Genomic DNA, 24,156 nt, shown 5'->3' on the forward strand with positions numbered 1-24,156 from the left:
TCCCTCCCTATTTCCCCACAACAGACCCCAGTGTGTAGTGCTCCCCTCCCTGTGTCCATGTGTTCTCATTGTTCTTTTTTCTGATTTTGTTTGTTGCTTTTTTTTGAAAGTCCCCTTGTAGGTCACTCATGGGGAACTGCCTAGACCCTGGGTCTTGTACCTCGTGCCAGCAGGGAGTGGCGCCGTCTTGTGAATGTGAGACTCAGTCTGCGGCAGCTGCAGCACCAGCATCCACCACTGCAGAGCCTGCCGTGTTACATGCCAGAGTGGCGCAGGTCCAGCATGTGCAGCCCATCAAGTCAAAGCGGCGCAAAGGTAAAGAAGCCAGGGGTGCCATTTGCTCTCTGGCCACCATGTCCCCCACCTACTTCCCATCCCCTCACCCAAGAGACATCCTCAGCTTCCAGCTCCCTCGGACAAAGGCTAGTCCTGCCTCTTGTCTTTGTTGTTGAGCCTTCTTGCTTGAGGCATTTTTGGTCTAGTCTCTTTCTTTCCCCGATGAAAATTCAGATACTCCAGTTTTGGAATCTCTATCCCATTCTCTAGCCTTACCTATCCAGATACTATGGTACCTCAGTGAAGGAGCCGCTTAAAGGCCAAATCATTTCTTTTCTCCTATTCAATAAGGAAGCTAATAATTGGGATAAGTCAGACTCAAATATTTGGAGACTTCTTAAATTTAAAATAGTTTGCCATGGAAGAGATTATAGGGTGTTCTTAATAGATGGTTTGAAGTCACCTTGACAGAAGCAGCTTTATTTCTTCCAATTGTAATTTGAAAACAGAAGGAAAAATTGAGGGACATGCTTAAAATGACTGCAAAAGGTATGAAATGTTACTGCCAGAGCTGTAAAAAAGTTGTTTTTGTTTTGGTTTTACCCAAAAGTTTAGCCGAGGAGCTGTGATTACTTTAAAATTCCCACTTTGACATGAATGTCTCTTCAGCTCTTCTCCAGTAACTTCACGGGCTTTGTTTACCTCCTTGTTCTGAAAGACAGGTAGAGCTAGCTCATGGTTACAGGTTCCAGAAGAGATGAAATGACTTTAGACTTGAATTTGTAAGGTAAAGACCATAGAGTTAGAAGGCCAGACCCTGCCTATGGAAAAGAGTTTGTTTTCATGGCTCCCCTTCCTACAGGATAGGAAAGGGGAGGAGAGAGGAAACATTTCATTTTTTTTCTATGGTCAAATTGAAGACAAAAACTAATACTTGTAAGACTGGAGAGGAGAATTTAGTTACAAAATCAGTCAAATATTTGTGTATCACTACATTTGTTGAGCAAAGGAAAGCTACCAGACTCAGAAAACCAGAGATGCTAATGGACCTGGCATTATTAACCAGGGTTTTCTACTGAGTTCAGCGCCCAGGGTGACTTCCAATAACAACCACCCTCCCCTCCACACACTTTTCTCAGGACTGGAAAGCTCAGGCAGCCCAGGATGAATAATGCAGTCACACGGGGGGGACTTCAACTTCCAGTAGAAAAACAATTCAACTTCGAGTAGAAAAACACTCATGCACTGTTTGTTCTCACACTGGGTCCTCACAGCCCCATCAGGATGGTATTGCTACTCCATTGACACAACACAGGAAGTTCTATTTTGTAATGAAGCTTAGAATGACTAATGGTTTCACATGGGAACACCAAGCTCCAGAGCAGCTGAGTGGACCGGTGCTCAGGTACCTTTGTCCCCATACCCTGCGCACTCTACTACCCCACTGCTTCCAGGTACAGAGCAGCCCTCAGTCTCTGGGAATTAGCTTTGGACAGACTTTTACTCCCTCAAATAATGTGTATCTGGCATATAATAGGGACAAAACAGGCTGGTTCCCACAGATACAGCACTTCCATACAGTTATCCAATGCTCAAAGAATTTCCCAAACAGTGTCTTAATGTTACCCTCACAATAACTATTTGGATCTAACAAGAGTAAGAAAATAACCACAGAGAGGCCAGGCACAGTGGCTCACACCTGTAATCCAAGCACAGGAGGCTGAGATGGATGGATCACCTGAGGTCAGGAGTTTAAGACCAACCTGGCCAACATTGTGAAGCCTCTTGAGTAGCTGGGACTACAGGCACAAACCACTGAACCTAGCAATCCCTAATTTTATTTGCTATAATATTTCCACTGAGTTTCAAGCCAAATCCTCCCCGGAGCTTCCCCCTAGTTTACATAGTCCAAATTCAGCTCCCTGAGAACATATATCTCCCTCTGTTTGGTTTTATCATTCTCTTTTTGCCTGTCTACGTTACCAGACTGAAAACTCTTTAGGGACAAAGAGCCTTTCGGTATTCATACTAATTATGTCTGGCGCAGGTATACAATGAATAAATATCTGTTGGTTTTGCTTATTTTTATTTTAAGACAGGGTCTTGCTCTATCACCCAGGCTGGAGTGCAGTGGTGCAATCTCAGCTCACTGAAACCTCTGCCTCCCAGGTTCGAGCAATTGTCCTGCCTCAGCCTCCTCAGTAGCTGGGACTACAGGTGCATGCCACCACGCCCAGATAATTCTTGTGTATTTTTGGTAGAGACAGGGTTTCACCCTGTTGTCCATTATGGTCTCGATTTCCTGACCTTCTGATGCACCCACTTTGGGCTCCTAAAGTGCTGGGTTACAGGTGTGAGCTCCCGTGCCTGGCCTTTTCTCTCCTTTAGAAGGACATCGGTCATACTGAATTAGGCCCCCTCCTTCACTGCCTTGTAGATTCCTAGTAGGAGCTCCTCATTACTTATGCAAATTTCTACAGGCAGCTTGAATTAAACATAAACCTGGCCCTGCACAGTGGCTCATGCCTGTAATATTAGCACTTCGGTAGGCCAAGGCAGGCAGATCACCTGAGGTCAGGAGTTTGAGACCAGCCTGGCCAACTTTGTGAAACCCTGTCTCTGCAAAAATACAATTAGCCAGGCGTGATGGCAGACACCTGTAATCCCAACTACTCTGGAGACAGAGGCAGGAGAATCATCTGAACCTGGAAGGTAGAAATTGCAGTGAGCCAGGATTGTGCCACTGCACTCCAGCCTGGACAACAGAGTAAGACTGTCTCAAAAACAACATCAACAAAACATAAACCTGACTTCAGCAGCTGAATAAAAGAGTTTACTTCTTTTCACATAACAAGAAGTCCAAAGTCTCTGGCCATTAGAAATTAGCTAGCATTGGATTTAACCTTCTGTCATAAACAATAAACAAAATATATTAAGTGACTCTTTGTAGGCACTGGGTAACAACCAATGGAGGAATATGACCTTGGCAGAAAAGGACAAGAAGTGAACCCCATATCAATCCCAGATTTCTGCTTATGGGCATTTCCTAAACAACATCCTTTGACTCCATGCCTCACATCCAGGTAAGCGGAACCCCATCTCTACTAAAAATATAAAAATTAGCCAGGCGTGGTGGCATGTGTCTGTAGTCCCAGCTACCGGGGAGGCTGAGGCAGGAGAATCACTTGAACCCAGGAGGCGGAGGTTGCTGTGAGCCGAGATCGCACCACTGCACTCCAATCTGGGCAATAAAGAGCGAAACTCCATAAAAAAAATAAATAAAAATAAACTTGTACCTATTCCATGTGACATCTGCTGGTGATGCTGCCTTTGTTGGGTACCCATCACAGTCACTGTCCCTGGATCTGTGAAATCAGTGTGGCCATCCCCCCTACAAAGGGAGCAGGGCTCTCCTTTTATTGCTCCTAAAATGGGCCATAAGTCTGTCCCCACAACTGGACAGCTCCCCTTGGTTCAGTCCACCTTCCCTGTGTCCCTGAGCCTGGCCTCCAGTTGACCTTTATGAGCAAGTCGGTGAGTGGGTGACCTTGGAAAAGACCAAACCAAGTCCTTGCTGCCTTCTCAGGATGCCTTGCAGACCACCCTTTCCCTTGGCCATTTTGTTGAAAATGCAGTACAAATGGATTCGGTCACAGTAAACCCGGGGCTCATCTTTGCTCCTCCCTCTCCAGTTGGCCCCCTCCTCCCAAATCTGTGCCCCTATCTGTCAAACTCTGCCTGGGTCACCACGACACCCTCCCTGGGGTATTCCTCATTCTGGATTCCCACCCCTGCTCACCCATCCACGTCTAATCTTATTGATTCCCTGCAAACAGCTCCAGAATCTGGGCCTTCAGTCTGTCCTCTGGGTCTGGGCCTTGTGCCTGTTCAACCTCTTCTCAGAACAACTTGGCCCCAGGATGCCCTCATCCCATCCCTGCTGACAACTGGGAGTTTCAACCTCTGTGCCTGCGAGGCCTCTGCTCAGGTGTCCTTCAGGTGTCACCTGCCATATGGCTGTTACCTTGCCCAGCTTCCTTTCCGTGTGGACTTCAGTTGGGGCAAGTCTGGTTCCTCCACGACCTCAGCCCCAGCACAGATACTGACCCTGATGGGTACTCCTTGCCTGAAAGTCCCTGCGGGACACTGAGACCCCAGTCCCATCATGGCACCCAAGGGTGCTGTCTCCCCACCTTCATGGCAGGGCTGCTGGTGTGGCACAGGTCAGCCTCTCCTGCAGGAGCCTTCACCACAACCACTGCAAAGGTGGGCATCAGGCTGCAAAGGCCCTCAATTTGGAGGGCCCCTCAGTTTTCAAGACTATTCAGTTTGCAGAACAAGAAACTGAGGACCAAGAGGTGCACATGTCAGTTCCATCAGCTCCAGGGTCAGGGACAGGGAAATACTGGAGTTGGACTACTAAGTAAAGCCCCATGGCTTTTTCAGCCACTAGCGCTGCTAAGCCAAAACTGTAATTACCTTGTCCCCGGTGCAGTTGACATTTGGGGTGAGGTGCATGACCTTCCCTTTATGTCTGGCCAATTATGTCTCAATCTAGTTGTCTTGATTTGTAGCAGTTGGTGCAATTTGTCCAAGGCATTCATCAACTCTGCCAATTCTGCAATATAAGCTGAGTGACCTTGGGCAGGCTGCCTCCTTTCCCTGGCCTCTATTGTCATCTGCACAATGGGGATCACAGCAGAATCTGCCTATTCTGTGTCTAAAATGATTACCACCTGTGGGATATAAAGTGCACCAGTGATACATGGGCTGTTGGGTCCCAGATGGTCACAAGTTGTCGCAGATGTTCGATGCTTCATCCAGGGACCTCCTGCCACACACAGAGAGTGAGGGCTGGGGTCACACAGAGAGGTGGGCTGCACCATGGTGCCCCACAGATGCTTCCCCGGGCCTTTCCCTCAGAGGCACCTGCACTCTATGAGGGCTTGGGCTCCCTGGAGGAACTGGCTAAGGTTTAGTGACCCAGGGGGCTTAACAGTGACACATAAGTGCGAGAAGGAAAAAGGAGAGAAAGAGGGAGAAGACCTGGGAACCCCGCAGGGACAGTAGCCAACACCCGTTGGGGACTTTCTGTCCCTGCCTTAGTTTCTGTCCTACCTGGAGCGCTAGGGAGAGGCAGGTGAGGCACTGACCTTGGTGCCTAATTTAAGGGGAGCCAGAAATCTCAGGAATCAAGATAAATACTATTTTAATATGATATTGAAAATAAAAATAATTCAAATCAAATCCATGGTGGGCAAAATATCAACTCCTTAATTAAAGCCAGTGTCTACCCAGGCCTCTATAGGGGATAAGCTTCCTCCTCACCCCTCTGGCTTATCTCCCCTGCAGGACTCCCACATTTCCTGGAATATCTCGCCCTTTACTGCCCCACAGGCTCTGCAGGCTGGGCTGGCCTCATTCCATCCAGGCTTGCAGCTCCAGCTGGGAGGAACAAGGTGGGGCCTGTTTATGAAGGAGACTTGCCTCACTGTGCCTCTCCCAGTACCTGCACCTGAGCTGTGCCATGTGGCGCTTCCCTTTCCCATGGGACCCCAGGTCCCTTCAAAACCCCTTGGCCACAGCCTATGGCTTCCCATTACCTTTAGTGACACAGCTCTTTTTGGTGTGTAAGACACTAGCCTACACGTTAGGTCTACCTCAGAGCTGACTCCAAGCCCTTCCCCACGGCTGGCCAGACCAGTCTGGGGTGCCCAGTGGCTTTGAAATACTTTGGGTGGGAATGAGGCTTGGCTAGCTCCCACACCCTGGGGTAGTGTAGGGACAAATGGAGAATGTCCTCATGTGCCTGGGGCCCCACAAAAATGAGTTCCTGAATTTCCCAGGGGTGGCCACTGTCTCTCAGACCACTGTACACCTGCTATGGTAGATGACTCCTGAGGCACTGGTGACCAAAAGCTGGTCCTTTCCAGCTCCCCTGCCTCTCGCTTCTCAGCCTCTGACATGACTGTCACTGGAAGCCTCCTGCTGGCTGCTCAGGTCTCTGGCTGGGGAGCCAAGGGACACTTGTGAGTCCTCTTGTCAAAGCCACCACCTGCTCTGAAAACCCTCCATGAGACCTGAAGACAAACAAGCATGCATAAGTGTGTGGCCGGCCCTCCCTCAGCACCCTTTCCTCTACTGCAGGACCGATGGCATCATCAGCATAGGTCTGATCCCCTTGCTGGTGTGGAAGCTGTAGAGGAATAAGGAGCTCCAGGATCTCATCCCACACCCACTGGCCCCTGCCAGCAGGAGGAAACAGGACATGGTTAAGTCCCTCTCCATGAGAAAGGTGAGCACAGAATCAGCACCAGTGACGATCATGACACCCAGTTGTCACTAAGTGCCTCTGATGTGCCAGATATTGTTTACAAACCTAACATTTAGACAACCCTGAAGGAAGGTGATGTCTCCTTTTACAGGTGAGGAAACTGAGGCACAGTGTCTTCTCTCTCTCCCACAGTCCACGGGGTCATTTGGAGTTGCAGGGCTCAGGCCTAGGAAAGGTTCTGATTCTTTCCTAGTAAAGAAAAGAATTCAATGGGCACCGCAGGAGGGTGGGGCTAGTGAGGGCCGGGGGAAAGGGCAGTGAAGGAATGAGAAGGGCCTGGGATGAGGTAGTGAAGACACCACGGTACCTGGACTTCTCATTCCACAGGAATTGCTGGGCCCACCTGGGCTGAGCTCAGGAAGCAGGAGCAGCAGAAAGTCAGTCCCAGCCAGCTCTCCCCATCAAAGTGCTCATTCCCCTTCCTGACACCTATACCCACAGAGCCCTGTCATCCCATGGTGTTTGCTACTGTGCCCTGGGGGTCCCAGGTGGTCCCCACCACACAGAATGAGAAGTCATGGGCTTAGGAACCACCGGGTCCCGGCACCCCACCATGCTCAGGATTCCCGAGGAAACATTATGTGCCCACCTTGCTAGAGCAGGAAGAGATGGCCCTATAGAGTCCAGAGTCCAGGGAGGGGAGAACTGCTCTTCTCTCAAAGACCACTGCAGTCACTGACACCTCCGCTGCCAGCCAGCCACCAGCAGTGCAGCTCCCGACAGACGTGCCACTGGCAGTGTAGCTCTGGGATAGGGCCAACACGCTGCACCCCACAGCAGGAAGTGTAACACCCAATGGTGGCTCCACCTGCCCCTGCCTCAGACACTGCAGCACCCGATGGTGCCTGCAATCCACCCCCCCACCGACCCCACTCTGTGCAGCACACCCCAGGATAACGCCCCCAATTTACTCCCTTCCATGGGCAGTTCTCCACATACGCATCCCCAACCAGAATCTTATGATGGTCAGTGACACCCCGATATGCCACCCAAACCGACCCCCATCGTGGGCAATGCAACCCCAGATAGCACCCCAATCCCCTCACTACTGGGTGCAGTGCAGGCCCCCATAGCTCCTCCAACCCACTTCCGGCCTCAGGAACTGCAGCCAGGGATAGCACTCCAAACTTGCTACCCACCTCTGGAAACGTAGCCACTGATAGTCCACCCAATCCATCCCCCACCACGAGCAGGGTAGCTCCCAATAGCGGACCCAACCTGCCCCTGCCACAGCCAATATGCCTCGGATAGCACACCCACCTGCTCCCTGCCAGGCAACACAGACCCCTGGTAGCACCCAACATGCTCCCTCGCCATGAGCAATCTATCCTGCCCCCAACAGCGCCCCCAGCCAACCCCCACTTCCTCTCCTCATGCAGTCTGGCCTCCAGTAGTGCTCCCAAGAAACACTCCCCACCTCTGCCTCAGTGTAGCCCCTGACACCACCTTCAAAACCCCCTCCCCGCCACCAGGAGTATAGCACCCTATAGTGACCATAACTCATCCCCCGCCACTGGGATTCCAGCCCGATAGTGTCCCCAACCCACCCCCTGCTGAAGGCAGCAGCCATGGCTAGTGCCCCAACCAGTTCCCAGATGGAGGCAGTGATGCCCTGGATATCACACTCCCCACCCACCATGGACAATGTAACACCCCACAGCGACCCCAACCTATTCCTGACAAAGGAATTGCAGCATCCTATAGCTCCCCCAACTTGCCCCACAATGCGGGCAGTTCAACCCCGGGCAGTGCATCCCCAGACAATGCTCCCAAAACGCCCCACTGCCGCTGGCTGTACAGCTTGGGATAGCGCCACAACCCACCCCCAGCAACGAGCAGTGCACCCCGGATAGTGGCCCCAACCTACTCCCCTCCATGGGCAGCGATGCTCCCAGATAGCACACCAAACCAGCCGGAAACACAGGCCGTGAGGTCCACACGGACAGTGTCCACTGCCCACAGCAGGGCGGGCACCACCAACCCAACCCCGCATGCTGCAGGAACTGCGCCGGGGATGGTGAACCTATCCGGCCCCCTTTTCCCCTTCCTTGCTGGGCTATAGTCTCCCTTCTCGCCACCAACCATACTGCCCCAACCCACCACCATCCAAGGTCAGTGCACCCCCAGATAGGGTCCCCAATCCTCTCCCCTCCATGGGCAGTGGCACCCCAGGTAACACACCCAACCAAACCCTGAATACGGGCAGTGACACCCTGAATAGCACCTACTGCCCAGGGCATGGTGCCCCCAACCCGCCCTCCATGACGCAGGCCGTGAGGGCCGCGATGGCGAACCTATCCCACTATCATTTTACCTTTCTGGCTGCGCTGTAGTCTTCCTCACTGCCACCAACCGCAACACCGAAGCGAGGCAAGATGCTCAGACTCCAGCTTCCAGTGTGGGTGGGTACTCCGTCTTCTCCTCTAAACCCGGCCACAGCTGGTAGGCCAGCTGACCCAGAAGAACCTAAAATGGCGGGACTCCCCTTTGGGATGCTTCGTATAAGGCATTCCTGTACTACATGTTCTGATTGGATGTGTGAAAAACTACAAGGTCTACTCTAATTGGTCCTTATTTTCATGCTCTGATTGGTTATCCTGATTTGCTCTCATCCAATCAGAACACGTAGTCTAGGAACGCCTTGTATAAAACTGGTGAGCCAAGGTCCGGCCATTGCACTCCAGCCTGGGTAACAAGAGCGAAACTCCGTCTCAAAAAAAAAAGAAGGCTGGTGCTGGTATCAAATTAGCTTCTGGTGAGGGCCCAGACTGTTTCAACTTATGACAGAAAGTAAAGGAGAGCTGGCTTGTCCAGAATCATATGGTAAGAGAGGATGCCAGAGAGGGAGGGAAGAGATTCCAGGCTCTTTTAAACAACTTGCTTTCACAGGAAACTCACAGCGTGAGAACTCTACGAGAATGGCACCAAGCTTTTCCCGAGAGATCTGTCCCCACAAGCCAAACACCTCCCGTTGGGTCTTATCTCCAACAGTGGGGACCAAATTGCAACATGATATTTGCAGGGACAAATCTCCAAACTACAGCAATTCCCTTAAATATTTATCTTTCCTTTATGCTAGGAACATTTGAATTATTCTGTTCCAGCTATTTGGAAATATACAATGGATTATTGTTAACGATAATCACTTTCCTGATCTATCAAACACAAGGTCCTATTTCTTTTATCCGACTATATATTTGGACCCATAAATCACTCTCACTTCATTCTTCATTTCCCCACCCCCACATCTTTACCAGCCTCTGGGAATCAGTAGTCTACTCTCTATCTTCATGAGATCTACTTTTTTAGTTCCACGTGAATGGAAATGTGATATTTGTCTTTCCGTGCTTGGCTTATTTCACTTAATATAATGACCTCCAGGTTCATCCTTCTTGTTGCATATGACAAGATTTCATGATTTTTAATGGCTGGATACTATTCTATTGTATGTACATACCACGTTTTCTTCATTCATTCACTGATGAGAACTTAGGTTGATTCCATGTTTTGACTACTGTGAATAGTGCAGTAAACATGGGAGTGCAGATTTCTTTGATACACTAATTTCCCTTCTTTTGGATGTATACCGAGCAGTGGAATTGCTGGATTATATGATAGTTATATTTTTAGTTTTTGAGAAACTGTTTTCCTGAAAAACCATTTTCCATAGTTGCTACGCTAATTCACATTCCCACCAACAGTGTATAAGCATTTGCCTGTCTGCACATCCTTGCCAGTATATGTTATTCCCCGCCTTTCCGATAACAGTCATTTTAAGTCATTTTAACTGGGAGATATGATATATCATTGTGCTTTTGATTTGTATTTCTGATAGTGATGCTGGGAATTTTTTCATATACCTGTTGATAGGTCTTCTATTAAGACTTTTTGCCCATGCTTAATCAGCTTACTTGGTCCTTTTCGTTTGCAATTGAGTTGAGTTCCTTACATGTTCTGCTTGTTAATATCAGATGAATAGTGCACAAGTATTTCCTCCCATTCTGCAGGTTGTCTCTTCCTTTTGTAGATTGTCTCCATTTGCTATGCAGAAGCTATTTAGCTTGACGTAACTCCATTTGTCTAGTTTTGTTCCTGTGCTTTTGAGTTCTTACACACACAAAAATCTTTACTCAAACCAATGTCCCAGAAAGTTTCCCTAATTTTTTCTTCTGTTTTAGTTGTATAGTTTCACGTCTTAGATTGAAGGCTTTAATTCATTTTGATTTGGTTTTTGTATATGGTGAGAGATAGGAGTCTCGTGTCATTCTTCTGCATATGAATTATTGTTTTCCCAGCACCATTTATTGAAGAGACTGTCATATCCCCATTGTATGTCCTTGGAACATTTGTTAGTTGTAAATTTATGGATTTCTATCTTGGTTATCTGTCTTGTTTGATTGGTCAAAGTGTCTGATTTTTTATGCCAATATCATGCTATTTGGCAGCTTTGTAGTATATTTTGAAATCAGCTAGTGTGATGCTCTCATGCCTCCAACTTTCTTCTTTCTGCTCAAGATGCTTTGGATATTTAGGGTATTTTGTGGCTCCATATACATTTCCAGATTGCTTTTTCTATTTATAGAAAGGATGTCATTGGTATTTTGATAGGGTTGCATTGAATCTGTACAATGCTTTGGGCCGTATTGACATTTTAACAATGTTAATTCTTCTAATCCATGAGCACAAAATATCTTTCTTTTGTATGCGTGTGTCCTCTTCAAATTTTTCATTAGTGTTTTATATTTAACTCAGATTTTTCTGTTGTTGTTGATTTTCTGTCTGATCTCTCAATTACTGAAGGTGGGGCCTTGGAGTCCTCTTTTATTATTCTATTGCAGTCTATCTGTCCCTTTAATCCATCGAGGTTTGCTTTATATTCTTCAGGGTTCTGTTATTGAGTGTACAGTGGCAATTTTTATGTACTGTTGCTGAATTGACCCTTTTATCATTACATAGTGACCTTCTTTGTTTCTTCTACATTCTTTAACCTGTAGTCCATTTTTTTCTGGTATAAGTACATGTACTTCTGCTCTATTCATGGAATATCTTTTTCCATACCTTTACTTTCAGTCTGCATGTATCTTTATAGGTGAACTGAGTTTGTGTCAGGTAGCATATAGTTGGGCCTTGTTTCTTTATTCATTCAGGCACCATGTCTTTTAGTTGTAGAATTGAGCCTATTTACATTCCGTGTTATAAGCAAGGACTTAGTACCATCATTGTGTTGTGTATTTTCAGGTTGTTTTTAAAATCCTGTTCCTTTATTCCTTTTCAATGATCTTCCTTTGTGGTTAAGTAATTTTTCTCTGAGACTGTTTTAATTCATTGCTTTTTATTTTTACTGTATTTGTAATAGGTTTTTACATTGTGGTTAGCATGAAGCTTATAAAAATTCTTATAGATATAACAAGTAATTATAAAGAGATGAGAACTTATCTTAGATCACAAAGAAAATGGAAATAAAAAATAAAAGCAACTCTACACTTTACCTCCTCCTACATTTGACATTTTGTTGTCTCAACTTACATGTATTTACACTGCCTATACCTTAACAGGTTGCTATAGGTATTATTGATTTTGATAGATTTGTCATACTAGAGTTGTGAGCAGATTATGTATGATGATTACAGTATTAAAGTATTCAGGGTTTGTCTGTGTACACAATTTTACCAGTGGGTCTCATAATTTCAGTTTTTTACATTTTCATGTTAATGTTTTTTCTTTCAGATTGAAAAACTCCCTTCAGCATTTCTTGTAACATTAGTCTAGCAGTGGTGAATTCTCTCAGCTTTTGTTTGTCTGGGAAAGACTGTCTCTTCTTTGTCTTTGAAGAAGAGCTTTGGTGGATACAATATTATTGGATGACAATTTTTTCTGTTTTTTCAGCACTTTAAAGATGTTGTCCCACTCCCTTCTGGCCTATGCAGTTGACACAGAATAGTTGGTTGCCAGACGACTTGGATCATCTTTATATGTTATTTGCTTCTTTTCTCTTGCCACCTTTAGGATCCTCTCTTTGTCCTTGACCTTTTAGCTTTGATTTTTATATGCCCTGGTGTAGTCTTACTAGGGTCAAATCTGTTTGGTCTTCTCTAACCTTTCTGTGCCTGTGTATTTATCTTTCTCAAGTTTTGAAAAGTTTTTGTTTTTGTTTAATTTTTGTGGGCACATAGTAGGTGTATATAATTATGGGGCACATAGTAGGTGTATATAATTATGGGGTACATAGTAGGTGTATATAATTATGGGGTACATAGTAGGTGTATATAATTATGGGGCACATAGTAGGTGTATATAATTATGGGGTACACGAGATATTTCGGTCAGGCATGCAATGTTTAATAATCACATCACAAAAAATTGACTGTCCAGCCTCTCAAGCATTTATCCTTTGTACTGCAAACAATCCAATTATACTCTTTAGCTATTAAAAATGTACAATTAAATTAGTATCTATTATAGTCTCCCTGTTGTGCTATCAAATGGCAGGTCTTATTCATTCCGTCTAAGAATTTTTTTGGCCACATTACCAGGTCCACCTCCCCATAACATCTCTACTACTCTTCCCAACCTCTGACAACTATCTTAAATCTTTATTTCCATGACTTCCATTGCTTTGATTTTTAGATCCCACAAATATATAAGAACAGGCAATGTTTTTCATTCTGTCCCTGGCTTATTTCCTCTAGCATAATGACCTCCAGTTCCATCCATGTTGTTGCAAATTACAGTCTTATTCTTTTTCATGGCTGAATAGAACTCCATTGCGCATATGTACCACGTTTTCTTTATCCATTTGCTTGTTGATGGACACTTCGGTTGCTTCCAGATCTTGGCATTTATGAACACTGCTGCAAAAAACACGAGAATGCAGGTGTCTCTTTAATTATACAGATTTCCCTTTTAGGGGTTATACACCAATGGTGGAATTGCTGGATGATTTGGTAGCTCTATTTTTAGTTTTCTGAGGAAACTTCGAACTGTCCTCCATAGTGGTTGTACTAATTTATATTTCCACCAACAGCATATGGGGTTCCCTTTTTTCCACATCCTCACCAGCATTTGTAATTGCCTGTCTTTTGAATATAAGTCATTTTAACTGGGGTAAAGTGATATTTCACTGTTCTCTAATGATCAGTGATGTTGAGCATCTTTTCATATGCCTGTTTAGCATTTGTATGTCTTATTTAAAGAAATGTCTAATAAAATATTTTTCCCATTTCTTAAATCAGGTTAAGATTTATTTCCTATAGAGTTGTTTGAGCTCCTTATATATTCTGGTTATTAATTCATTGTCAGATGGGTAGTTTGCAAATATTTTCTCTCATTCTGTGGTTGTCTCTTCACTTTCTTGTTTCCTTTGTGGTGTGGAAGCTTTTTATCTTGCTGTGATTCCATTTGTCCATTTTTGTTTCAGTTGCCTGTGGTTGTGGGGTATTACTTAAGAAACTTTCGCCCAGACTAATGTCCTGAAGATTTTCCCCAATGTTTTTTTGTGGCAGTTTTATAGTTTGAGGTCTTAGATTTAAGTGCTTAATCCATTTTGATTTGATTTTTGTATGTGGCAAGAGATAGGGGCCTAGTTTCATTTTTTGGTATATGGATATCCAGTTTTCCCAAAACCATTTATTGAAGAGACAGTCATTTCTCCAATGTATGTTCTTAACATCTTTGTCAAAAATGAGTTCACTATAGATGTATGGATTTATCTCTGGGTTCTATATACTATTCAGTGTGTCTGTTTTTATGCCAGTAGCATGCTGTTTTGGTACTATAGCGCTGTAGTATAATGTGAAGTCAGGTAGTGTGATTTCTCCAGTTTTATTCCTTTTGCTCAGGATAGCTTTGGCTATCCTGGGTCTTTTTGTGATTCCATATAAATTTAAGGATTGTTTTTTCTGTTTCAGTGAAGAATGCCATTAATATTTTAATAAGGATTGTATTGAATCTGTAGATTGCTTTGGGTAATATGGACTTTTTACCAATACTGATTATTCCAATCCATGAACATGGAATGTCTTTCCATTTTTTGTTTCCTCTTCAATTTCTTTCATCTGTGATTTATAGTTTTTCATTGTAGAGAACTTTCACTTTTTTGGGTTAATTCTTAGGTGTTTAATTTTATTTGTGGCTATTGTAAATGGGATTACTTTTTAAATTTCTTCTTCAGGTTGTTCAGTTTGACATATGGAAAGGCTACTGATTCCTGTATGTTTGTTTTTTGTGCTGCAACTTTGCTGAATTTGTCAGTTCTAATAGTGTTTTAATGGAGTTTTTAGGTTTTTCCAAATTTAAGTTCATAGTTCACATCATCTGCAAACATGAATAATTTGACTTTTTGCCTTCTAATTTGGATGCCTTTTCTGATCTTTCTCTTTTCTGATTGCTCTAGCTAGGACCTCCAGTACTCAGTTGAATAACAGTGGTGAAACTGGGCATCCTTGCCATGTTCTGTTGCCAGATGTATTGGGGCTCCATTGTTTGTTATTTGTATCTTTTCTCTTGTTACCTTTAGAATCCTTTCTTTATCCTTGACTTTTGGGAGTTCGTTATTAAATACCTTGTGGTAGTCTTCGTTGGCTTAAGTCTGCTTGGTGTTCTATACCCTTCTTGTACTTCAATCTTGATCTCTTTCTCTCTAGGTTTGGGAAATTCTCTGTTATCCTTTTGAATACACTTTCTACCCCCATCTCTTTCTCTACCTTCTCCATAAGGTCAAAAACTCTTAGATTTGTCCTTTTGAGGCATTTTTTAGATCCTGTACACATGCATCATTGTGTTTTATTCTTTTTTCTTCTGTCTCTTCTGATTGTGTGTTTTCAGCTAGCCTGTCTTCAACCTCACTAATTCTTTCATCTGCTCGATTCTATTTAAAGAATACTGCATTCTTAAGAATGATGCATTCTGAAGTATGCCAACTGCAGTGTTCAGTTCCAGAATTTCTTTTTGATTCTTTTAAATTATTTCAATCTGTTTGCTGAATTTTTCTGATAGAATTCAGAATTCCTCCTCTATGTTATCTTGAATTTCTTTGACTTTCCTCAAAATAGCAATTTTGCATTCTCTGCTGAAAGGTCCTGTATCTTTGCTTCTCCAGGATTGGTTGCAGATGCCTTATTATTTCATTTGGTGAGCTAATGTTTTCCTGGATGATGTTGATGCTTGTGGATGTTCTTCAGTGTCTAGGCATTGAAGGGTTATGTATTTATCGTAGTTTCCACAGTCTGGGCTTCTTTGCGCCTGTCCTTCTTGGGAAGACTTTCTAGGTATTCAAAGGGATGTGGGCCCCAAGCCCAGTATCAGTGTGGTTTTTGCAGACACACAGAGGCACCACCTTGGTGGTCTTGGATAAGATCCAGAAGAATTCTCTGGATTATGAGGCAGAGACCATTGTTCTTTTCTCTTACTTTCTCCCAAATTATTTTCTCTGCTTGATTCATTCAGTTAAGAGCCTGTAATAACTGTTTTAGTTCAGCAAATGAATTTGTGAGTTGCATGATTTCTGTCTAATCTTTAAAAACTATTTCAATCTCTTGTTACTTTTTGTTACATTTCTGAATTGCTTTTCTGCATTATCCCAGAGATTAATGAGTTTCCTTAAAACTGGTATTTTGAATTCTTGGCCAGAGAATTCTCATACATTGCCATTGTCAGTCATGGGTTCCTTATTTTGTCCATTTAGGGAGGGCGTGGTTCTGTTTGCTGTTCTTTCTTGTGGTTGTATATCTATGTCTACACATTGAAGCATAGTTTTTTATTTCCAGTCTTCTCTTTCTAGCTTGTTTTGTTTTTTATTTAACATATTTGCTTATTCTTTGTAATTTACCTGTTAAATTTCTTTTTTCCTTATTCCTCCTAGATCACCGCCTCCTTTTTGGCACCAAATAGTAACTTATGCCCAGGTTTGCCTCTGCTCTAGTAAAAATTTATGACACTACCTGTCTCAAATGAGGGAGGTTTCAAAGAGCATATCTCAGCAGTATGGAAAAGCTGGCCAGGGCTTCATGCACAAGGGAACTGTGGGACACACCTCCTGTAGCCTGGAGCTGCTGAACAGCTTATTCTGAAATGACAGCTCTGTTGGCCAAGTTACAGAGCAGTTTCCAGGCCTGGAGATGTTAGTACTACCTTCCCACTTTGTCTGTGGCTGTCCTTAGGGATATTTCTCCCTTCAGATACCGCTTCCTGTGGGTTGAGGCAGTGACAGGTCTTCTGTTAGGGAACCCAAGATAGTGGGGATGCTGATAGTCTACCTAAATGTCACTTTTTTCAGGGTGGAAACCATGAAAATGGAGTATATTTTCCATGTGCTCGGTGTAGGCAAATTGTGGGGAGCAGCAATGCAGATATTGAAGTCTAATTCTCTTACCATCTGTTCAGAGTTTTTCATTTCTCTTTATCCCCGGGAACTGCCTGATCTTCATATTTGAGTTCTGGGATATTGCTGGTGATAATCCTAGTGCTGTATATTTGTTTTGTGTTTTCTGTTGGGGGAGTGAAGCCAGTTTGCCTCTATGCCCACCATGTTAGAAGTGGAATAATTTTGTGTAGAAATTACAAATGGATTATTAAAATGTATATAGAATTGCAAATGACTGTGAATCATTAAAGTAATCTTTAAAAAGAGCAGCAAAATTAGAAAATATTAACTACTATTTATGAGGACTTACTCATTACAGTTACAAGCAGTAGTGTGTAAGTGTGTAAAGTTGAGACAAACATAATTAACAGACCAGCAAACTAGACTAGAAAGTGCAGAAACAGATAAAATACATCTATGATCACTTGCTTTATGACAAAGGTGACACAATACTATTTAGTTGGTGCTCAGTAAAGAGTGCCTATTTGATCAGGCATCCATGTGAAAAAGCACTGGAACTTGACCCTGCTTTTTTCACAATAATTAAATCCAGATGAATTCTAAAAAGACCAATAGTTATTTTAATCAGATGGCATTGAAAGGCAAAGATTTCTTGAATATCTTGAATAGGGCACAAAAAAGCTATCTGTGAAGGAAAAATAATGATAAATTAAACTACATCAAAATTAAGAAGTTCTGTTTATTATAAAACATCAAGAAAGTAAAAGGACAAGTTTGATTGCTACAAGACATTTGTAGTACATATATTTGAAAAGGACCTGCATCCAGAATGTGATGGACATGCACAAATTAAAAAGAAAAGGAAAATAATACAAAAAGACAGAAAAATGTGGGTAAAAGTCTTGAACCGACACTTCACACAGGAAGATATTGCAATGGCCAATAAGCACAGGAAAAAATACTTATTATTAGCTGGGCACGGTGGCTCACGCCTGTAATCCCAGCACTTTGGGAGGCCAAGGCGGGTGGATCATGAGGTCAAAAGATCGAGACCATCCTGGGTAACATGGCGAAACCCCATCTCTACTAAAAATACAAAAAATTAGCTGGGCATGGTGGCGCATTCCTGTAATCCCAGCTGTTCAGGAGGCTGAGGCAGGAGAATTGCCTGAACCCAGGACGTGGAGGTTGTGGTGAGCCAAGATCGCGCCATTGCACTCCAGCCTGGGTAACAAGAGCGAAACTTCATTTCAAAACAAAACAAAACAAAACAAAATACTTATTATTAGACATCAGGGAAATTAAAATGAAAATCACTCTGAGATACCGCAGCACCTTTGTCAGAATGGCTACAACACCAGAATGTCTGTAATGAAAAAGGCAGAAACTCCTTAGTGTTGGTGATGATGTGGAACAACTAGAATTCTCATACATCTGGTGGGAATGTAAATTGCAACCATTGGAAAACTGTTTGGCAATAGCTATGAAGGCTGAACAATTGCTTTCTGTGTGACCCAGAAGTTCCCCTCGTAGGAATACACCCATCATAAATTTATGTTCTGTATAAATCCAAAGACATGTATGAAAACGTTCAGAGCAGCATTACATGTAAGAGCCAAAAACTGAAAATGACTTAATGTTTATTGATAGTCTAATGGATAAATAAGATGTGATATATGTATACTCTGGAATCAATCATGTGAGCCATGATTGGACCACTTCACTCCAGCCTGGGTGATAGAGTGAGACCATGTCAAAATGCAAATACAAATAAATAAATTAAACAAATAAATAAAGCATCTGCTTCAATAAATGATGCTATAGGCCACAGGGTTTTTATAAACATAATCAGATTGAATCCAGGAAAAATATATACTGTATGATGTCATTCATAAAAATTTCAAAAACTGACAAAATTAGTATGTAGTTCTAGAAGTTAGAATATTGTTGATCCTTAGGTATGAGATAATGATAGCAAAGGGCACAAAGAGACTGCTGGGACGCTGCCAATATGATGATATTCTATCATTTCACGGGTGTGTTGATTTATAAAATTCATCAGGCTGTAAACTTATGGTTTTTGCATTTTTGTGTATTAATTATATTTCAATTAAAAATACAAAAAAAATCACAAAGCATCCATTGATGCCTTGTCAATTTTCAAAACACATAAAAACAATTGTGAGATTTTGGTGGCATTTCATACTCTTACATATTGCCAGTAGCAGTACAAATTTCTGTGAGTTTTGAAATGTAATTTTGTAATAAAGCAAAATTTATAGTCAGGGTCTACTACATCCTAGTTATTAGATTGTACACTTTCATATTCAATCACATTTGATCATCACAAGAGGTTCTGTCGAAGACTACTAAACAGGTAAGCTGGAATTCTCACCAGATGAAAGTACTGCTATAACTAGAGATACCTCAGAGAGAGTAATGATACTCATCAACATTTATCCCAAGGAAAATGTGCGAGTGGGAAGCTGTCAATATGAGAAAAGAGCTCGGTGCTAGAAGACCTGCATTACTGCTTGATATATGATACAGAAAACTGAAAACCTAAACATCTAATAAAAGCACATGTTGGCCAGGCGCAAGGGCTCTCACCTTTAATCTCAGCACGTTGGGAAGCCACAGCAGGATGATTGCTTGAGCTCACAAGTTCGAGACCAGTCTGGGGAACTAGCTGGTCTCCACAAAAAAATAAAAAAATTAGCCAGGCGTGTTGGTGTGTGCCTGTAGTCCCAGCTACTCAGGAGGCTTAGGCAAGGGGATTTCTTGAGCCCTGGAGGTGGAGGCTACAGTGAGCCATGACTGCACCACTGCACTCCAGCCTCGGTGAGAGAGTGAAACCCTGTCTCAAAAATAATAATAAATAAATAAAGCATATGCTTCAATAAATGATGTTTCTTAGTGGTATATTATACGGATATGTAGCCTTTAGGATGGTTGTTATGATTTTTCATGCAAGTTGGCTGTTTTAGAAGTGTGCATAAGAGATAATGTTGAATGAATGCATTTTCCCACAATGCAGAAAATGTTTAGATGAGAATACTAAGTAAAAGGCAAAAATAAAGTTTGTTGAAACTATATGTAAAATTTATGTGCACATATGTGAAAATATGGTGAAGAAATTATCCGATGTGCAAAAGGGTGATGGTATTATGATAAGTGCTTAGGGGAAATTTTCTTAATTTTTTTCTCTTCTTTTATTGCTGTTTAAATGGTATTGCGCAGTACATGAAAATGTAAAACTAAGACTTCAACTGGTAAGCAAGAATGAATAGTTCAGTTTATCAGGGATAAGGTGGTTCTTTTCAGGACATTTAATTTAATGGGGGGATATTGGGGATAATAGAATCACAAATGACTTAGAGAATAAAAGAATCCTTGGAGAACCAGAAATAGTAAGTGGTTCTTCTAGAGTTTTCTAGTGGATTTTTGGCAGTCCGGGCTAGAACATAGCTATTTTGACTACAATTAAATGAATTTAAAAATTGAACAGTTTAAACAATAATGATACTGAAAAATAAAGACAAAACAACTCAACAAAAGCAAAAATTGGCCAGCGACAAATCATAAAATGGATAAGCCACATTATGACTGACATTTTATTTGTGGTAAGACTCTTCCCTCATTCTTGTCATTCTTTTTTTTTTTTTTTTTTTCTTTGAGACAAAGTTTCGCTCTGTCGCCAGGTGCCAGGCCACAGTGCAGTGGCACGATCTCGGCTCACTGCGATCCACCTCCCGGTTTTAAGCAATTCTCCTGCCTCAGCCTCCCGAGTAGCTGGGACTACAGGTGCACACCACCACGTCCAGTTAATTTTTTTTTTTTTTTTTAGTAGAGACGGATTTCACCATGTTGGCCAGGATGGTCTCAATCTTTTGACCTCGTGATCCGCCCACCTCAGGCTCCCAAAGTGCTGGGATTACAGGCATGAGCAACCGTGTCTGGCCCATTCTTATCATTCTTAATCATTTTCTACTATGTATACCTGTGTTTTTAAGGAGACTCTGACAAAATAATACCATGACTTGCTCAACTGTTTAATGTAGTGTCTATTTGATTCTTCAAGTTCAGAAAATGTTCACTACGATACTGTTTTTCCTCATGTTGGCCTTTATTTATTTTATTATTTAAACTCAAATAGGAGGCATTTTATCAGAGGCACCAACAAAATTATTTCCACTTGCTTTGGTTCCAGTGTATTAAAAAAAAAAAAAAAAAGCCACCTCCTCCCTCCTCCCTGTCTGCAATTACATTTAATGAGAATAGGAGATGCTAAAAAATAATATGGATTACTGAGGACATGATTTTAATTTATAGTAGCAGTTACCCTTTGCAGGATGAAAAGGAAGTTGGTGCGAACCCTCATTAGAAAAGCAGTGGACACACTGAAAAGAAAGTTTCAGGGTGTTTTTAAAAGGGTGATTAAAAGTTAGATTTCCATGCTCTGTGCCAGTGGGCACCGAGGGGGGAGGGTGGGCTAAGGGCGTACGGTGGCTAGACAGACCATTAAATTGGTATTAAACACTTTTCCATATGAAGGAAGTATCCTCCTGCCAAAAGCCAGGAGCTGAGAGATCAATTTCCATGCAAATGCTGCTGTGAGAGAGCTGGGTAAACTTGGAAAGATTAAGAGGTCATTGGGGTGAGGACCCAGGACGCTGAGCATGTCTGGCTTCACTTCCTTGCAGACTCGTGGAACTTGGCACAGAGCAGGAGTACGAAGGGCCTATATAAACACACAACCCCACTGACTAGTTTTTTCCATAGAATTAACTCAACCAGAAATATATTACAAAAATAGAACAAAGCTGGCTTCCATCAGTTTTCATTGCACCAGCCCATAAAGGATTTCTTGTACCTTGTCCAAAGCAAAGTAGGGGAATGACAGCTCAGGGCCCAGCCTTCTCAGCGGTGGTTTCCTCTGCTGACCACCGCCTGACCTCCTTCCAGAGCTGTGCTGCAACAAAGACCCCATTGAGTGAAATGCAGCCCATATGGAGCAGGAGGGTCTCCCAGACTGACTTCCTCCACTACAATCCTCAAAGCGATTCATTTGCAAAACCTTCCTAATAAGCACCACGTGGATTCTTGGATACCTCTGGGATCTTGGTAAGAATTTCCTTGTGGTGCTCAGACTCTGACTTGTCTTAACTCACCCTACCTACGTAGCAGGGGTATCAGCCTTATAAAGCAATCTTGGACTGTCTGAAATAAAGAATGTTATAAACACTTAGAAGTACTTTTAACAATTGGCCCCCGGCCTCTTTCACATTTACAGTGCTGGTAAATGCATTGAGTTTAGTGTGAAACGTATAGGCTTTGGAATCAGACAGACTTGGACAATTCCATCAATTATTGGATGGTGACCTTAAACAAGTTATGTGAATTCTTCTGGCCTCAGTTTCTTTACTAGAAGAATGAGAATAATACCTGCTTGTTTGTTAAGAAAATTAAATGAAAGAAATAAGTCTGCCTTGGCACATGAGAATTCAATAAATCTGAGTTTCCTTTTCTTCTCCCACACAGACTCTGACCTGAATTTAGCATCTGAGTGTCCAGTATATCCGGTAAGATTAGAAAGTGATGGGGCCATCATTTGGGGATTATAAATAATGATCTGAAACTGTGGCCAAAAATTCCCTACAGAATAGCATTGTAAAATATCTTTGGCCTAAGGCGACGTGATCAACCCCAAACTGTCTTTGTTTCAGGTTCTGTAAGCATTCAGGCAGACGTTGAGAGTGCTGATGGGGAAAGGTTCACAGAAAAAGGCAAAGCGAAACCATGATGTGCTAAATAAACCCAGGGAAATGCTTGGAAGAGAGAGGCACGGGTGGTATCATAAAATAAGTAACTTCCACACAGAGCATCGCTTTTCACACTGAACTCTACGCAGAATCTGTTGTCTTCTCACAAAAGACAGAGTGGTTTTATAGCCACATAAAATCCCTGCTGCCATCAGAACCCAGCTCAGAGGGAGAGAAAATAGGAATTAAAGAGCATGCAGATCAGAGCAGAGACACGGCCCAGGTAGAGGATGCCTATCTATGTTAAATAGGTACCTAGCGTTTACCTTGATGTGTGCGGAGAGCAAACCCTAGGGTTTGCAGAAATCATTCAAGTTCCTGGCTAAAAACTGGGATACCTAGAAACAAGAAACAGTTTGTGAAGACTGGGCTTCATGAGGATAAATCTTGGACTACTGACAGCAGAGAAGCTAAGTCGGTTTTCGTTTACTTGTTTCTTTTGAAATGCCAGAAGTGACCATTTCAATGACAATAGAAAAATGAATTTTAGGGCAAAAAAAGGCATTCCAGAAATAATGTTAAATTAAAAGGACTGCAGAAGGACAGGACTTAATCTGGGCCAGAACAAAAACATTGCTCTCAGCCACATCTGGATCAGAAATTTACTGACTCCCTGGGGACAATGTGTTGAGAGTTCATACCAGAACTGTATTTTACGTTATTTGTAGTCTGTTGAAAATGTATGCTCTAATTAACTCTTCCAATAAACGGTGTGTATAGTTCAATCTATAATAAGGGTGCTGTCATCCTCGCCTAAGCTTTATAGCATTCTAATGCAAAGAACTCCTTCAGGAATTGTTTAAGATCTTTATCTGAAGTCAGGGAGCATAAGAAATCATTTAAGTCAAAATCCTTGCATTAGGAGTTGGAGAAAGATCCTTAGACGTATTAAACTTGCATCACGGGAAAGTGAACCACACTGTCCACAAAGCCTCAAAATATCCCCAAGAAATAGGATCTTCTTGAGTGTATTATTTTAGAAAAAAATATATACTGTTTAAAAGGCAGCATGTCAGAGTCTTTCTATGTATACAGTTAGATGGATAAAATCAGTGATGTAACAAAATAGAAAGAGGAAGACCAGGAGATTGGCGAGCCTGTGAGAATGCTACTGACCACATCTTTCATTGCAGGGACTCAATCAACAGCATCTAAAATTGAAATACTCGATTTTAAATAAAATGGCTCCAACCATTGTTCAAAGGATGAAGATGGGATTAGGAGATACCCTGCACTGCAACTCAAAACAAGGATCTTTGGCCCTTTGGCCGGGTACAGTGGCTCACACCTATAATCCCAGCACTTTGGGAGGTCGAGGCAAGTGGATCACAAGGTCAAGAGATCGAGACCATCCTGGTCAACATGGTGAGACCCCGTCTCTACTAAAAATACAAAAATTAGCT

The 24,156-nt window shown here is 42.8% G+C and overlaps 2 protein-coding genes across 24 annotated transcripts in view; one reads left to right on the forward strand and one right to left on the reverse strand.

The window, feature by feature from the left end:
- Positions 1 to 9,113, reverse strand: part of LOC144576781 (uncharacterized) — a 34,803-nt gene extending 25,690 nt beyond the window's left edge. For all 5 annotated transcript variants that reach the window (XR_013519273.1, XR_013519274.1, XM_078329057.1 and 2 more), the window contains exon 1: positions 8,925 to 9,113. The gene's annotated coding sequence lies outside the window, so the exon portion shown is untranslated. The remainder of the gene's footprint in view (positions 1 to 8,924) is intronic.
- LOC118154493 (uncharacterized) overlaps positions 1 to 24,156 on the forward strand; it is a 33,504-nt gene that overhangs the window by 3,976 nt on the left and 5,372 nt on the right. For 2 of the 19 annotated variants that reach the window (XR_013519276.1, XR_013519278.1), the window contains one exon: positions 111 to 24,118. Coding sequence is in view for 1 of the 19 variants with exons in the window: in XM_078329058.1 (XP_078185184.1) it covers positions 111 to 315; positions 1,551 to 1,618 (273 nt within the window). In the remaining 18 variants the exon portion in view is untranslated. Of the gene's footprint in view, positions 1 to 110; positions 24,119 to 24,156 lie in introns of those variants that run through there. The other 17 variants (XR_013519289.1, XR_013519284.1, XR_013519291.1 and 14 more) reach the window with 17 other exon arrangements.

Source organism: Callithrix jacchus, chromosome 6 (genome assembly GCF_049354715.1).
Source record: "Callithrix jacchus isolate 240 chromosome 6, calJac240_pri, whole genome shotgun sequence".
NCBI lineage: Eukaryota > Metazoa > Chordata > Mammalia > Primates > Cebidae > Callithrix > Callithrix jacchus.